Source organism: Mauremys mutica, chromosome 20, assembly GCF_020497125.1.
Source record: "Mauremys mutica isolate MM-2020 ecotype Southern chromosome 20, ASM2049712v1, whole genome shotgun sequence".
Lineage (NCBI taxonomy): Eukaryota > Metazoa > Chordata > Testudines > Geoemydidae > Mauremys > Mauremys mutica.
In genome coordinates this window covers 23,005,454-23,022,231 of record NC_059091.1, presented here as the reverse complement: position 1 = coordinate 23,022,231, position 16,778 = coordinate 23,005,454, and the positions used below count along the sequence as shown (strand labels likewise).

General features: G+C 56.8%; 2 protein-coding genes across 2 annotated transcripts; one reads left to right on the top strand and one right to left on the bottom strand.

Moving 5' to 3' along the window:
• Nucleotides 1–240: 240 nt before the first annotated feature.
• Nucleotides 241–7,586, bottom strand: TRIR (telomerase RNA component interacting RNase). Its single transcript, XM_044994658.1, has 3 exons — nt 7,205–7,586; nt 2,070–2,147; nt 241–570 (listed from the first exon to the last, which is right to left on the bottom strand). The coding sequence occupies exons 1-3, from the start codon at nt 7,478–7,480 to the stop codon at nt 463–465; spliced, it is 462 nt and encodes a 153-aa protein (XP_044850593.1). The 5' UTR covers nt 7,481–7,586; the 3' UTR covers nt 241–462.
• A 285-nt stretch (nt 7,587–7,871) lies between these two features.
• On the top strand, nt 7,872–16,660 carry GET3 (guided entry of tail-anchored proteins factor 3, ATPase). The gene is made up of 7 exons (XM_044994657.1): nt 7,872–8,247; nt 9,019–9,166; nt 9,736–9,884; nt 11,524–11,674; nt 12,068–12,175; nt 15,355–15,552; nt 16,026–16,660. The coding sequence occupies exons 1-7, from the start codon at nt 8,081–8,083 to the stop codon at nt 16,155–16,157; spliced, it is 1,053 nt and encodes a 350-aa protein (XP_044850592.1). The 5' UTR covers nt 7,872–8,080; the 3' UTR covers nt 16,158–16,660.
• Nucleotides 16,661–16,778: the final 118 nt, after the last annotated feature.

Here is a 16,778-nt window from a genome sequence, read left to right as displayed (position 1 = left end):
AGCTAGTATGAAGCTCAACTTGCTGAGACGGCTGGAGTCCTCCGTGGGTGAGAGGGAAGAGCAGGGGTGGTGGGACAGGTTCTTGGTTGTGTACGGATGTGGAAGCGAGTTGCATCTCACACGCGAGAGCTGGTGATTAGATTTTGGCTTGACAGCCGCAGAAATACACAACATTGTCAGGATTCCACTACTTTGGATTCTTTTAAAAAAAAATAAAAGCTACAACTAATTCAGAGTCCGTACTTCCCAGCAGGAACCAACGAAAACCAAAACTAAGTAAACGACAGACTAATGAAAGTCTCGGTGCGCCTGGATAGATAAAAAAACATCTGTGGGAACCATCCATTGGAGCCAACGCTAGGAACTGCTGTGTTAAGTTCACAGTGCCTAGCTACCCTCCTTCGCTGTTTTAAATAAGTATGTACAACAGAGCGTCCTCGTGGAAGTCAGCAGAAAGAAGGGCTATTTAACAAGGGGTCTCGTTTTGTCGTCATCGCTACACTGGTGGGCTTTGTATTTTTTCACTTCTGCCATGTATTTGGCCCAGGCATCTCCTTTACTTGTCAAAACCTGCAGTGAGAGAGAGAGAGAGGGGCGGGGGGGAGGGGCGCTTCAAAGGCTGTAACCAAGACATGTGCACTGGGTGGATTTCATTTTCAAAGCGCTTTGTACTAATTCACTACCTGCCAACGCCCTCGTCAGATAAAATAGCCTGTTATCCCAAACAGGGACACGGACAGGACGACTTTTGCCCAAGGCCACAGCAAGCCAGTGGCAGGACTAGAACCCAGGAATCTTGACTCCCAACTCTGATCGCTAGGCCCCACTCACCCCTCCCAGAGGGGAGGGCAGACCCGAGGAACCCTGATTCCCTGCCCCACCTCTGCTCTAAGCACCAGAGCCCCCTTCTCGTGCCGGGAATAGAACCCAGGAGACCTGGCATGCAAACCTCTATTCTAATCCCACACATAGCTTGAAACTGTTACACTGAAGCCCCGTTCACCACTGATGGCTTAAAGGGCACACAAGTGACTCCCTGCAAATCTCCCGCTGCATAGGACGTTGGTGTACAATTACCACAAGGCTCTACAATGACCCACCCTGCCCTCAGCCCAGGGGTGGGATGGGATTATGGCGAGGTAGCACTGCAGATACACTGTTTCCTGTGGCCCTGGGAACCAGAGAGTAACTTGGAGCAGCTCAGAGGCTCTTCTAACTGGGGGCTTGTCTACACAGGGAAACAGCCTGGAACTGCCACGTTGGAAGTGGATTAATCTAAACACAAGCAGGCCTGTGTATTCCACACTTGGAGCGTCCACATGGACAGAACGGCTTTAATACATGGGCAACTAACCCAGAATAGCCATTCGGAGCTAACGCTCCACGGAGACACTCTTAGTCAGTCTCCCTTCACCCAGCCCCAGAATAGGTGAGCTCAAAGTCTCCTCCAAGCAGCACAGGGCCACTCAGAACTCATTTCACTCCAGAACCCGCTGCCCAGAAATGCTCCTTGATTGATCTTTCAAGAACGTTTACAATCACTAGTAATAAATCTTACAGTAGAACCTGTGTTTTACAACACCAATCTTACAACCAACCAGTTACGTGATTTCCCCATCCCACGTTGGGGGGGATGATTTGTGTAACGAAAGTGATGTCGACGAATAACAATGTCGACATCCTTCACATTCCAATGCTGTCAATGCATTGGAAACCGCTTTGCGGCAGTTTGAAGGACAAGCAAGCAAGCTATGCAGGGCACGATACTGCAACCTATGCACCAGAAACTACTGTCATTTTGAGATCATCAAATTTATGAACTCTTCGGTTCCCAGTTGGCTCGTAAAATAGAGGTTCTGCGGTCATCCCTAGCTCTTCTCTAGTGTTTTTCCCTCCAGAGATCGCAAAGCGCTTAAAGATCAGTATCACCCCATGTTACAGATGATGAAATGGAGGCACAAAGGGTCACGAATTGCCCAAGGGCGCTCAGCAAAGCAATGCCAGGAACAGAAACCAGGTCTCCCGAGTTGCAGTCCAGTGGCTATCCACTAGGCAACACTGCCACTTACCTCCTCCTCGGTCTTTTGCTTCTTTGCTACCACTCCTGTCTTCAGGGCTAGTTTGTTGCCACCTCTCCGCTTGCCCACCTGGGTGAAGGGACAGAAGACTGCAACCGTTATACGAGCCCTGGCAGCTGCAAGGGTAATGTTGCCCACTATATAATGGAATAGGGAGTCCTTCAATTAGATCATCTTAACGCGTCACGCCTGTTCTTCAGAATAAAGCTGCCAAGCGTTACCTGCAGCCTGCGCTCCCCAACACAGCCACAGATGCTAGGAGAAGACAAACGCACTTCCAACACCTGGCTACCGACACACTGTTTGGTTTACTCCGAACGCAAGCAGATGCCAAGGGAACCGGAATCCTAACCCAGAGTTCTTCCCCATCCCAATATAAGGAAACGTTCATTTTTCGAGCCTCACGCATCCCCCTTCCACCACCTCAAATATGCCTTAGGTGGTTTCACCTACAGACATGGACAAGCATCAGTAGGGGACACTGAGCATTGCACAGCCTAGCGCATGAAGCTCTCTACACCTATCTACGGTTCAACTGCTGCCCCTGTGCAGAGCAATGTGGATTTTTCACAGACTTGAGGAAGTGCTCTGGGCACTCTAGAAATCTCTGCAGCAAGTTTATAAAGCAGGTGGGGTATTATTTTCATGCAATGATGTAAGTCGAGATTATGTGCATTCAGTAATTAGCTAAGTAGAAATCAGGGGAAGACAAACATTTTGCATAAGAATAATTCTCTCCAAGAGTCAGTCATTCCTTCATGGCCAACATCCAGTCAGGTTGCTGGGATTCCCAACCACAGCCTTGGGGAAACCCTGCTCCTGTTCCCGCTCCGAAGTCTGAATCCGACTATTCAAAGGACTTTTGAGCAAGGCAAGATGCCATGAAATCCCTGCTTCCTGCTACCCCAAAAAAGGAGATCCCAGCTCCCCGTTTCAGCCAAGCTACAATAGTACTGCAAGCCTCGGGTGACAGCCCATCTGCCTCGCTACCAGGCCCAACACGTGCTAGGAATGTGACAGCATGGAGGCAGGGCTCTACAGCACAATGTGTGCGATTGGTGCTTCATAGCCAATTAATACACAACAAAGTAAAGGGCAGGAAACCCTCCTCCGCGGCCTTCGCACTTGGATTTTCATTCTCTAAAATCCCTGTTGATCCTGAGCTAGAGCAGGCAATGGAAAATGCGTTTTTGCTTCTCAGTGCTACCTGACACACTGAAACTGCAGACCATTTTTCTATGAATAAAAGCCTTGTTAGCTCCACGCAAGGGAGATCAGATTTGTGCCTCTATCATCACCAAGGTCTAGTTTTCAGAGATCTACTGTACTATGTTCAGACACTTGCTGGCCTGCACATGAAATCCAAAACCAGGATTTAGTACCAGTAAATGTGCAAAATTCATCCCATGGGGTGGCTATATTCTAGACGGCAGTTAAACAGCTCTTGCTAAGTGCCCTGCAGTAAGGTGGCGTTCAACATGAAGGGAATAGAAAAACATAGTACCAAAGCCTGTCCCGAACACCACAGAGCAGGCAGCTTTACCTTGGCTCGGGCCCGATTCAGCAAGGTACACAGGCACATAAATAACTTTTTTGCCTATTAACAGCCTCATTAGAGAATAATGTTAATATCTTGGTGAATCGAGGCCTATCCTATGCATTAAGCAGGCACCCGGATGGCCAGCAATGCTACTGATTATTAAGGCTACGATTTTTTCAAAGGTCGAGGAAGTCCCGGAATCTGACTTCCAGCGACCTCCGTGACTGCGGCGGCCAGGAGCTGCAGGGTCCCCCCACAGCTCCCTAACTGCTGTGGGGGGACCCTGCAGCTGAGCGCCCCGTTTTGTCATGGGTATTTTTGGTAGAAGTCATGAGTCACGGCTTCCGTTAATTTTTCTTTATTGCCCGTGACTTTTACTAAAAAATTTCTGACAGAAAAATCTTAGCCTTCCTGACTAGTCAATGTACTCTACTAGGGGGTTTCAAAGGGCGCTGTGAGTGACCAGGAAGGGGGGTATTAATAGCTGTGGAGGCCAGCTCTGAACGCTGAAGCCCGAAGCAGTTGAATCTCTGCATCTGTTTAACTTATGCAAACACAACGGCAGTTTTTACCCACCCCTATCACCACCTGTACGGCCGATAACTGTAGCATTGTTATCTCACTCCATTTATTGTCCCATCCAGCCCCCGCCAACTGTTTCTGACCTTTGCTGTAGCTAGCATAGTTCAAACTCTTGTGGGGACAGGACCTAAGGTGCATTTAGCCCCATCAGAGTTTGGTAAGTGACCTAGGTATTGTAATGGAAGGGCGGGGGATTTGCTTTAGTATCATTGCAATCTTCCAAAGTTACAGCTAACGAGCTCCCAAGCACAACAGGGGAACAGCGCTAATAATGGTTAAGGAAGCACAACCGGGATACAAGAGAGTTCCTTTGACATGTTACTCTGAAGAGTAGTCAATTAAGATGTAAAAATCCAGGGGTTTAAAAAAAACTAATCAGCAAAACGTCTCTAAGAGGTAATTCCACCCACATGCCAGGAAGTGAAAAAGTCATTGCTGGAATAAGTTTCTTCTGTAGCCCTAAAAAACTCTCCTTGGAAAGCAGCTTCGTCCAGAGCCTCTATTTTATAAATACAGCAAGTATCGGCAATAACTCATAGCATCTGTGGGCCCTTTACCACTTCATTCTCTCAAATCTGTGAAGCAAGAGCAGCGGGCTGCAACTCTGGACTGGGAGACATGCCTACCAGGTTCTAATCCAGCTTTGCTACTAGCCCAAGGCGGCTTTCGTCAGCTTGCAGTCTCTCTTCTCTTTCCCTAGCTCAAAATCAGGGATAATACTTACCTCTAAGGAGCACTCAGAATTAGCTACTTAGCACTGCAATGTTCTGAAGCATTATATAAACCCCAAGGATTTATTAGCCATCTGATACGGGGGCAGCCTTGATGAAGTACAAGCTCTAGTAATGACTTCACTCCTTAATGGGCACTCAGAGCACACACCAGATCAGCTTGAGCCCAGGATTGGCCATTCAAGTTCTACAAGGAACTTTTTGAGGACTCCAGCAATTAAACATTTTCCCCGCTGGTCCTGGCACATGCGCACAGCCAACGACACCTCTACCCCGATATAACACAACCCAATAACACACAAATTCAGATACAACGCGGTAAAGCAGTGCTGGGCCTGTGCACTCTGGCAGATCAAAGCAAGTTCGATATAATGCGGTTTCACCTATAAAGATTTTTTTAGCTCCCGCGGACAGCGTTATATCGAGGTAGAGGTGTCGTTGAAACTAATCCATGAAGCTGTGTGTGGAGGGGGGATGGAAAAGGATAACCTCTGTGAGATGCATCCACAGCTTCTCCAAAAGACAAATCAGGTTCGGGGCACCTACTACCAGGCATTGCAGGGAGGAAGAAATGCCACTGACAGGGGCAGGGAGAGGAGGAAAGACTTTTCACGTGGGATGGAGGAGTTGCCTTCAGCGAGGGGGACTTGCCTCCTGGTGGGGGTGGAATAAGGACACCCAGCAAGGGAAAGCAGACCCGTTATGGAAAGGCAACGAGGACGGGAAATATGGGTTTCCTCATGTGCAGAGGGCTCTAAAGCAGCAAGAGGATCAGGAGCGGGGGGGGGGGAGAATAGCACCCCACGAAGAGGGACAAGGGAGGGAAGGCTGCAGGCTCAGAGAATAAGGATGGGGAGGCTAGCAGGATAGGTGGCCCAGGGAGTAGATAAATATCCAGGGGAAGAGAGGAGATAGAGAAAGGGAAGAGTGGAACCTCCAGTGAAGGGGGGAGGAATTATACAGTAAAAGGAGGTGCCAGGAATTTGGGCACAGGCCCCCATGGGATGGGGAAGGCGCCAGGGAACATGGGGCAGCAGGATGGGGGTGCTGATATCAGGAAGAGGAGGGGGTGGGATTGGGAGGCATTGGAAGAAGAGGAAGATAAGAGGATCCCGACTGAAGAGCAGGATAAGAGGAAGGCACCAGGGGGAGGGGAACACAGTGTGGGAGAGACTCCAGAAGGGAGAGTGAGTGTGTGCGTGGGGGGATTGTGCTGAGGTCAGGGAGGGGTTTGGAGGTAGATGGAATGGGAGAGGCCCCAGGGGGTGGAGGACACAGACTGTGGAGCGGGGGGGGGGGGGGGAGCAGGGGGGAATAGCTGGGATGGGAGAGGCTGGGGGGGGGACGACTGTGGAGCGGGAAGGGGCGGAGACCGGGGTAGCTGGGATGGGAAGGGGGGGGGGTGAAGGCCGGGGGAGGGGGTAGCTGGGATGGGAGTGGGGGGGGGGCGGTGGGCGGGGGAGGGGTAGCTGGGATGGTAAGGGGGGGGAGCGGAGGCCGGGGGAGGGGTAGCTGGGATGGTAACGGGGGGGGGCGGAGGCCGGGGAAGGGATGCGGGGGTAGCTGGGATGGGAACGGGGGGGGGGGGCGGCCGGGGGAGGGGGTAGCTGGGATGGGAACGGGGGGGGGTGCGGGGGTAGCTGGGATGGGAACGGGGGGGCGGAGGCCGGGGAGGGAGGGGGGGGTAGCTGGGATGGGAACGGGGGGGGGGGCGGAGGCCGGGGGTAGCTGGGATGGGAACGGGGGGGGGGGCGGCCGGGGGAGGGGGTAGCTGGGATGGGAACGGGGGGGGGGGCGGAGGCCGGGGAGGGAGGCGGGGGTAGCTGGGATGGGAACGGGGGGGACGGAGGCCGGGGAGGGGGCCGGGGGTAGCTGGGATGGGAACGGGGGGGGCGGAGGCCGGGGAGGGGGCCGGGGGTAGGGGGGATGGGAAGGGGGGGGGGGGGAGGCCGGGGAGGGGGCCGGGGGTAGCTGGGATGGGAACGGGGGGGAGGGGGCCGGGGAGGGGGCCAGGGGTAGCTGGGATGGGAACGGGGGGGGGGGGGGCGGGGGGCGGGGGTAGCGGGGATGGGAACGGGGGGGGGGGGCGGAGGCCGGGGGTAGCTGGGATGAGAACGGGGGGGGGGGGCGGAGGCCGGGGGTAGCTGGGATGGGAACGGGGGGGGGGGGGCGGAGGCCGGGGAGGGGGGCGGGGGTAGCTGGGATGGGAGAGGCCCCAGGGAGCGGGTAACAGACTGTGGAGCGGGGCGGGGAGCGGGGCCCCGGGTCCTTACGAAGCTGAGCGCGCTCCCGCTCCTCTTCTTCCCCTCCGGCGGCCGCTGCTGCTCAGTCCCGGAGTCCCCCGGGGCCGCCCCTGCCGCCGGCTCCTCCCCAGGCCCCACCGTCCCGGCGGCCGCTGCCTCCTGCCCCCCCTGGGCCGGCGCCTCCCGCCCCCGCTGCTCCGCCTCCATCTTGCGCTTGAAGAGCTCCAGGAAGCTGCCGTCGTTGGCGAAGATGTTGACGCCGCCCGGGCCCTGCGGAGCCGCCGCCCGTCCCCCTCGGGCCGCCATCTTGTCCGCGGAGACCGCCGCCGCCGCGCCCCGGGGGGTGTCGGGAAAAGCCAGCGCCGGCCGCGGGGCACGACGGGACAAGCCCCAGCCCCAGGGGGTGTCGGGAGAGCGAGCGCTTTGCTGGCGCAAGGCACGCTGGGAGCGCGAGAGCGTCCCCGTAAGGGACGCTGGTCCCGCACGCGCTCAAGGGGAATGGCAGGCACCGGGACCAATGGGCGGCCAGAGCGTGAACCTCGACTCCAATCAGGGACCTGTTGGACGGAAGTGAGGCTGGCTGCGCCCCATAATCCAACGAACCAATCAGCGCCCCTCTCTTTAGCCCAATCACGTAAGGCGGATGTCATAGGGACCAATCAGATGAGGCAAAGGGGCGGAACTTTTCCGGGCCAAATCAGGGTGGGCGGGCTTCCTGAGTGACCCAGTCAGATGATGAGGGGGCGTGGTCGGACTGTACCATTGCTGTGGACTGCGGGGCTAGTACAGCGAGTGTGACGGGGTCGGGCCGCACAGCTCCGTCTTCTGTCAGTGCGGGTTCGTTCTGCGCTTCCTCCCTCCGCGAATGGTCTGGCCCAGTACCGAGTCACGTGAGCCGGTTCCAAGATGGCGGCGGCGGCGGCGGGGCCCGGCTGGGGGCCGGAGGCGGACGAGTTCGAGGACGCCCCCGATGTGGAACCGCTAGAGCCGACGCTGAGCAACATCATCGAGCAGCGGAGCCTCAAGTGGATCTTCGTGGGGGGGAAGGGAGGAGTGGGCAAAACCACCTGCAGGTGAGGGGGGGCGGAGGGCCCGAGAGCGCGCGTGGCTGTACCACTGTGGGGGAAGGAGGGGTGGCAAGGCCATCGGGAGGGGTTGGGATGTACCATTATGTGGGGGGAAGAGGAGCGGTTGGGGGCGTGGCAAGGCCACCTGAAGGGGTTGGGAAGTACCATTATGTAGGGAGAAGGGGGAGTGGTCGGGATGTACCATTACTTTCGAGAGGGGGGTGACGGTTGGGAGTGGCAAGGCCACTAGGAGGGGTTGGACGGACCATCATGCGCGGGGGCGGGGGTTGAGGCAGCCTGTAGGCGAGGGCCCGTTAGAATGTACCATGGTAGTATATAGAGATAAATTGGGATGTACCATTGTGTACGAGGGGGGTGTGGGATTTACCACTAGTAAGGGGAGCAAGTGGTGAGATCATGTGTAGGGGTTGGGATGTGCTGTTGCTATGGGGTGGGGGGAGAGTGTGGCCACCTGTAGATAAGATTGGGTGGGATGTACCATATTTGTGGGTGGGGGGACAACTTGTGAAGAGTGCTTGGGATATACCATTGCACCAAGGAACAGGTGGTTTCTACTGGTGCACCTGGTATGTACCATTATGCTGGGGAGGAGAATAGGGGAACAGACTATTTGTAGGGGAGCTGGAATCTACCATTGCACCTGTGGGGAAGAGGTGAAAGCACCCCCTGTCCCCATATCTCACGCCTCATCCCTCCAGCCCCATGGATTTTCCATGGCTGTTTCCCTTTTCATATCCACTGACTTGTCCCCCACAGCTGCAGCCTGGCCGTGCAGCTGTCGAAGGTGCGTGAGAGCGTCCTCATCATCTCCACCGACCCAGCCCACAACATCTCCGATGCCTTCGACCAGAAATTCTCCAAGGTCCCCACAAAAGTCAAGGGCTATGATAACCTGTTTGCAATGGTGAGTTAGGGCTGGGGGCGGTGAGGGGGCAGGAGAGGAAGGGGGAATAGGGTGGGTTTCCAACGGCTCATTCTGACGTGTGCAGGGCTGGGGCTGAGTCTCTCAGTGCTTGTAGTGACAGACCCAGGAGTCCTGCTTCCAAGTTTACTGTTTTAACCACGTGATCAAGCTTTTTCTTAGATCTGACTCAGTTTCCCTTGGTCCAGTCTTTAGCTCCCACTTCCCTTCCAGAGCCAAGAGTCAGAGTTCTGACTCCTAGCGCCCCCTCCCCCCCCCACTAGACCCCACTCTCAAAGCAGGGAATAAAACCCAGGAGTCCTGGCTCCCAGTCCTCCTTGCTCTAACCACCAGACCCCACTCCCCTTCCAGAGCAGAGAATAGAGCCCAGAAGCCCTGGTTCCTAGCCCCTGTTCTAACCCATCAGGCATTCTGAAATGTGTCTATCTCCCCTCTGTCATGCTCTCCTGTCAAAGGCAACAGCTGGTGCTGAGCCAATGAGTCTCCTATTGTTTGGACAGTGATGGCCACTCTTCCCTAAATGCTTTCCCCCTTCTCCTCCCTTGCTCCAGGAGATTGACCCCAGCCTGGGGGTGGCTGAGCTCCCGGATGAGTTCTTCGAGGAGGACAACATGCTGAGCATGGGCAAGAAGATGATGCAGGAGGCCATGAGCGCCTTCCCCGGCATCGACGAGGCCATGAGCTATGCGGAGGTGATGAGGTGAGCTCGGCAGCCTGGGACTGGCCCGTGATACGTGCCTGAAGCAATTGGGACCCTTAGTGGATGTTGGGATAGCTCTGACAAAAGGGTGACAAGGGCAGGCCACCTATCACAAGGGAGGAGAGGTTGGGATGTACCATTATGGGGGGGAAGGAGAAGGGGTTGGATATGTTGTAAAGGCAGGGAATGAGACCACCTATAGAGGAGGATCACTAGAATGTACCATTACAGCACCATGGGTGGGAATGAGACCATCTGTAGGTGAAAGAGGACTGTCTTCTGTAGAGGTTCTCATACTGCACTTGTCACTGGTCCTTGCACCTTTCTGTAGTGCATTAAGCAATGTGGGATGGGACAGGATGGTAAGACCATCAGCAAGGGGGTGGGATGTACCATTATAGTCAGAAGGCAGCTATATGTCTTCAGGGTGGGTACATTTCCCCCCCCCCCCGCCCCCATGGCGTTTTGCTCAGGCCTGTGAGATCTGGGTTCAGCTGTGGACTCTGCGTGTGCAGCTGTTGGCAGGGTCAGAGGCGTGACCTAATGGACAGGGCATAAACTCAAGACCTCTATTTGGTTCACAGCTCTGCCCGAGGCGTCTGCTGGGGCTATGGGCTCGTGGCTGTGGCTGATAGGGCCTCAGTTCCCCAGCTGGAAAGCGGAGCTAAGAGCATTTCCCTTGTCCTTCTCTTCTGTTTGCGCTGCGACCTCTTTGGGGCACGGCTTCTCGCACTGTGCAGCGCCCGGCACAGTGGGACCCCTCCAGGCTCGATTATAATATTACAGTTATTGAGAACGATCACAAAGGCTTCTCAGCGCAGCATTTGGAAATGTAAATCGAGCAGAAGCAGAACCCGTTCCCCCTCCACAGCACATAGTTCACCTGAGACTCTTGAGTATGGGAGTGAAGTTCTAGGTAGCCAATCCCAGTCCAGTTCCACCCCCATCTGACAGCTGATTGGCCACGGGAGACAGGAGTTGGGTGGCTCACAGTTCTGGGAACAGGTGTCACAAAATCCACCACTGCACTTGACACCTTTGTGCCAAGCATGGAATGGACCACAGAGGGTGAACTCCCCTCTAGGGCAGGGGTGCCACTGCTCTGCCTGGGGGGGATCTAGAGGACTCTAGTTATCCGGGTGTGAGTTCATTACAGTGGGGGGGCGGAGGGGGTGTTGGGAACAAGCCTCTCCCCTGCATGTGGAAGAGCACTCTAGGCTGTACCATTACAGTCAGAGAGGGGAACAAGACCAGTTTCAGGTGAGGGGGAGCTTTGGGATATACCATGTCAACAGGAGGACTCTGGGATGTACCATTACAGCCCCTTGCGGGGACAGGGGACAAGACCACCTACGAAGGGGGGATGTTCTCGGATGTGCCATTACAGAGGGGTGCTCTGGGATGTACCATTACCACCTCGAGTGGTGTTGGGGGGAGGAAGGAGCCCTCTGGTATATACCACTCCAGCCAGCCAGGGAAGGGAGACACTGGTTTGGGTCATGTGTAGTTTCGCCAGCACTGGGGAGAAGGGAAGGGGGGCACCCTGGATTATTGTGGGAATGAGATGAGGGGGGTTACACTTCTGAGGCTAAGCCCCAGGCTCCCGGCCCTGGTGCTAATGTCTGTCTGGCGCACACAGGCTGGTGAAGGGGATGAATTTCTCCGTGGTGGTGTTCGACACAGCCCCCACTGGGCACACCCTGCGACTGCTCAATTTCCCCACTATCGTGGAGCGGGGCCTGGGCCGCCTGATGCAGATTAAGAACCAGATCAGCCCCTTCATATCTCAGGTAAGTGGAGAAGGGAGCTGGGGAGCCAGTCACTAACTTGGTATCTGATACCAAACTGCGAGTAGCTTGGGCTACACCATAGACTGGGTCCTGGTGTGCAGCACTCGATTGCGCTGGCCTGGGTCCTGGTGTGCAGCACTCGATTGCGCTGGCCTGGGTCCTGGTGTGTCGCACTCAGCGGCTCTGATCTGGCCTGGGGCCTCATGGGTAAGGCTTATCCCTCTGGCGTAAGTCAGGTTGGGCTTGGCTGGGGCTATGGGACACCCCGTCCTGGGGTCCAGCTGGCTGAGCATGCCATGGGACTGCATCCAGCTCAGGGCGTTGGGCTCAGAGCGCTAGCCACTGGCCGGCTCTCTTCGCTGAGCTGTGGTGTTGCATCCCATCCCTCTCCAGATGTGTAACATGCTTGGCCTGGGGGACATGAACGCCGACCAGCTGGCCTCCAAGCTGGAGGAGACCCTCCCCGTCATCCGGTCAGTGAGCGAGCAGTTCAAAGACCCGGTAAGAACTCAACAAGGGGGTAAGTGGCGGGTCCATCGTTGCCTCTTTCGGCTGAGGCCAGCCCCCGTGCAGAATGCAGTGAAGGCAGGAGGCACGTCGTGCTTGGACGCTGTCACAATGAGGATCTGTCTGTATTCCAGTAGCACCCAGAGGCCCCAACCCGGGCCCCATTGTCCTGGGTCCTACGCTCATAGATCCTAAGGCTAGAAGGGAGCAGTGCGACCATCTAGGCCAGGGGGGCTCAAACTTCATTGCTCCACGACCCCCTTCTGACAACAAAAATTCCTGCAGGACCAAAGCCTGAGCCCACCCGCGCCCCGCCAGCCCGGGGAGGAGGGGGCCAGGGCTTGGGCTTTGACTCTGTGCCCCAGCAAATCTAAGCCAGCCCTGGTGACCCCATTAAAATGGGGTCTTGACCCACAGTCTGAGAACCACTGAGTAGTCTGACGTCTCGTAGGGCACCGGCCTGAATTCATTCCTGTCTGAACTAGAGCAGAAAAACAGCTGGTCAGGACTTAAAAATGGCCAGTGACGGAGGATGCACCAGAGCCCTTATTAAGTTTTTCCAATGGTAAATTACCCTCCCTGCCCCCACGTTTCCGTCTGACTTGGTCTAGCTTCAGCGACCAGCTGTTGGAATTTCTCGGGCGGCTCAGTCGAGCAGACAAAGCTCTGTTATCTGCTCCCCATGGAGGTACTCGCAGCCTGGGATCAGGTCACCCCGAACCTTCTCCTTAAGGTAAACAGACTCGCTCCTCGAGGCCGGCGCCGTGGGGCATGATTTCCACTCCCTTCTCTCATGGCTGCTCTCTGAAAGGTAGCAATGAGCTTACAGGTTAAGGCCCTTTGCCTGCCTAAGTTCTTACCTGGCTCTCATGGCCTGGGCTTGTCTACACTTGAGAGTTAACCCGGATTCACGCAGGATGCGAATTTAAAGTACGCCAGCTGTTCCTGCTGACCTCCGTGTTCCTGTGTCGCTGAACCCACTTTGCAATCTGTTGTGATGGGCTCAGATCCAATCTTCACAGCACCCCTGTGAGGAAGGGGGGAAGCACCTGCCCCATTTTCACGTGAGGCCCAGAGAGGGATAAATGATTTGCCCGGGGCTCTGTGGCAGACCCGGGGTGGGTGGGGGGGTTAGTTTCTGGAGTCCCAGGCCAGTCTACACCCAAAACTTAGCCCTGTGTGACATAGCTAGGTCTATGTCACGCCCTGAGCACTTCTTCCATTGACCTGGCTACTGCCTCCCGGAGAGGTGGATTCCCTACGTCAAGGGGGGAGAACTCCTTCAAGTGTTAGTAGCCAGGGTTGGGTAGGAAGGGGCGGGATCTTTTCGGTTGGGATGGCAACATCCCTGCAGCACCTGCCACCCAGACATCTCAGCAGCCCATTGGTGCTCTTAACATGTGTTTTCCCCTCCCGTTGGGACAGTGAAACTGGGCGGGTCCGTTTGACCCTCTCGGTTGGTCAATTTCTAGTTCTCTGGCATTAGCCCAAGGCTGTTTGTGTTGAGAGAGGTGCCCTGCCTGGTATCTGATACAAACTGGAGTCTGACAGAGTTGAAATGTTAATTGACAAGGAGCCCTGGGGGAAGACTCCAGGCCGGATTCCTGGTCCCTTGGTTCTTGCACATGGGGCAGGGATGAAGGACCCGTCTTCAGGTCACTTTTGTTCTCCCTGCGTTCTTGGGGTCCTGCTGGTGCAATTTAGAGCAGCCTCGAGGCTGCTCTAGTTTGTGCTGTTGATTCCTATGGGCCCCGGGAAGCAGAGCGTAGCTATAGGGCATTTCGGTTGGATGTATTCCTGGAGATTTCATCACATGACATAACTGTTAATTCAAAACTAATCTTAATTCCTGGAGACTCCAGGCCAATCCGGGAGGGATGGCAACCCTAATAAGGCAGCGTACCTCATCCAGCCCCCCGACTTACCCAGAGGTGTGCATGGGTGGGGAGGATGAGTTTGGGCCCCCTTTGGGCTGCTCCAGCAGTGTCAGGCCTGGTATTGCTAACGCCCCGAGCTACAGTGAGCCCAGCCCCACCAGTCCCGGCGCATTCCTGCAAAGCTGCTGTGGAATTCGCTGCCACAGGGGGAACCCTCCTATCTGCCTTGAAAAGCAAAGGGTTGGGGGCAGGCCAGGCCCCGGTGACTTCTCGCCCACTCACACTGCTGCTCCCGGCTCTGGATGCTGCAGGGCAGACCCTGATTGCCCGGGGGGGGGGGGCAGGAATTCCCACTCCCCACCCCCACATCTGCACCCTTTTCTGATTTAACCTCTTCACATTGCTCAGTGGCAGGGGAGGGGGCAGGACGGTTAGGACCCCCCCACGCAGCTAGAGGAACCGGTGGGTCCCAGCCTGGGATTGGGGCTGGGTGGGCCCGTTGAGCTCATCCTGCCTGGGAAAGCTCTTGGCTTTTAAAAGCGACTGAGTGGATGTAGTGGGTAGCGCCCAGGGTGCTGGCTGCTGGGCAGACACAGGCCAGGCGGCCGGGCCCCCGCCCCAAAGACCTTCCCAGCCAAGCATAAGAAAAGATCATGTGAAATCTGCTCTTAGGCTCTGCTGGCCTGGGCTTGGGAGCCTGCCTGGCTTTGAGTTCCCGTAACAAACACTTCACTTCCTGTGCGTTGTTCCTGCCCAGGGCTCCAGCAGTGACATGGGTTTGGGGAGAAGGTTGCATACAGGTCAGTGGGGTGAGAGCCTCTTAGCATTGTCCTTTGTCTCCCTTGGGGAGGGAGCATGGTCTAGTGGGTAGAGCAGAGGGGACTCCTGGGTTCTGTCCCCAGCTGGGGGAGGTGAGTGGGGCCAGTAGGTTAGAGCAGGAGAGCTGGGAATCAGGACTCCTGGGTTCTATCCCCCGCTCTGGGAGGGGAGTGGGGTTCAGTGGTTAGAGCCGGGGGGGGCGGGGCTGGGAGCCAGGACTCCTGGGTTCTATCCCGGCTCTGGGAGGGGAGTGGGGTTCAATGGTTAGAGCAGGGATTGCTGGGAGCCAGGACTCCTGGGTTCTATCCCCAGCTCTGCCATTGATGTGCTGTGTGATCCTAGGCAGATCTCTTCCATTCTTGGTTGCGGGGGCTAACACACACACACACACACACACACACACACACAGCCCACTGGGGTGGGGGTCCTGGAAGGGCCCTGGGAGCAGAGTAACAGTGTCACCCCCCCGCCCGGCAGGAGCAGACCACCTTCATCTGCGTCTGCATCGCTGAGTTCCTGTCGCTCTACGAAACGGAGCGCCTCATCCAGGAGCTGGCCAAGTGCAAGATCGACACCCACAACATCATCGTCAACCAGCTGGTGTTCCCGGACCCGGAGAAGCCCTGCAAGATGTGCGAGGCCCGGCACAAGATCCAGTCCAAATATCTCGACCAGGTAGGGAGGGGGCTGGGCAGCTGCCCCCTGGACCCACCCCTCTGGGTTCCCCCTTCCACTGCCCCTGCGCTGGGCTCCTCCTGGCCTCCCCCGCCCCTTCCCCTAAGGTGGCTGCACTGTGCACCTTCCAGCTTCTCCAACTCCACCCCAGGGGCTGAACTAGGCTCCTTCTCTGGCAGGGGGAGCTGAGATCAGTGGGTAGACGTGTCCCCGTGGGCCGGAACCCCCCTTTGTTACGGCTTCCGGTGGCTCCTGGAACCCAGGCATCTGCCAGCCTGGCCCTGGGGGCCTTAACCCGCCCTGCTGCCACGTGAGCCCCGGCCCTGGCGGAGCAGCTCGGCCCCCTACCCTGATCCAGCCTCCAGCTCCGCTGGCACCGACCAACGGCCGAAGGGGCCCACGGAGCCTGCGCCCCCTCTGGGGCGGTGCTCCCCGGGAGGCTGGTTCTCTCTCTCCTCTCCCCACCCCCGCAGATGGAGGACCTGTACGAAGACTTCCACATCGTCAAGCTGCCGCTGCTGCCCCACGAGGTGCGAGGAGCCGACAAAGTCAACACCTTCTCCAGCCTCCTCCTGGAGCCCTACAAGCCGCCCAGCGCCAACTAGGGCCGCGCGGCCGCTGCTCCGGTCTGGATCATTCCACTGCGTCGGTTACACACCCGGCCCCCACCCCTGCCGAGCACAATCCTTCCCGCCCTGTCTGTCACGTGATGGGGAGGCTTGCAGTCAGCTGGGGTGGGGGGCGTATTTATTTCCCCTTCCACGGAGGGGCAGGATCTCTCTGCCGCAGGCAGAATACTGGATTCCCTCCCCCCTCTAAACACACCCCCCCAGTAGTCTCAAGGCTGCATTAAAAACCAGCAATCGCCCCGTCCCTCTCCCCCTTCCCTTCCGTAGGGGGCTGCGCCACTACAGGTCACTTGATGGGTCCCTTGTCTCTCCCCTCCCCTCTTTCTCCCAGCGTGCTCTGCTGCTCCCCCCCCTCGGTGGAGGGGGTTCTCCGGACGCTGGGAGGCGGAGGGGGCTCTGCCAGGTGTTGTACAAAGCCGAGGCCCCAAAGCTTAAGGAAAAACGTTGTAAATAATAATAAAAAAAAAAGTAGAGGAAAGTCCAGCTGTGGGGTGTTCTTGGGGGAGGGGCTGGGACTTCCCGTGGGTGGGCGAGGGGCTGCATAGGGGAGTGGGGTGCCCCTTGGCCCAGCTCAAAGCAGAGGCGGGGGGCAGCAGG

Coding starts and splice junctions, on each gene's coding strand:
- TRIR (XM_044994658.1), bottom strand. CDS start 7,480: ATGGCGGCCCGAGGGGGACGGGCGGCGGCTCCGCAGGGCCCGGGCGGC. Junction 2,148..7,204: donor GCGGGAGCGCGCTCAGCTTC/GTAAGGACCCGG, acceptor CCCTTCACCCAG/GTGGGCAAGCGGAGAGGTGG. Junction 571..2,069: donor AGCAAAAGACCGAGGAGGAG/GTAAGTGGCAGT, acceptor CTCTCACTGCAG/GTTTTGACAAGTAAAGGAGA.
- GET3 (XM_044994657.1), top strand. CDS start 8,081: ATGGCGGCGGCGGCGGCGGGGCCCGGCTGGGGGCCGGAGGCGGACGAG. Junction 9,167..9,735: donor ATGATAACCTGTTTGCAATG/GTGAGTTAGGGC, acceptor CCCTTGCTCCAG/GAGATTGACCCCAGCCTGGG. Junction 11,675..12,067: donor TCAGCCCCTTCATATCTCAG/GTAAGTGGAGAA, acceptor ATCCCTCTCCAG/ATGTGTAACATGCTTGGCCT.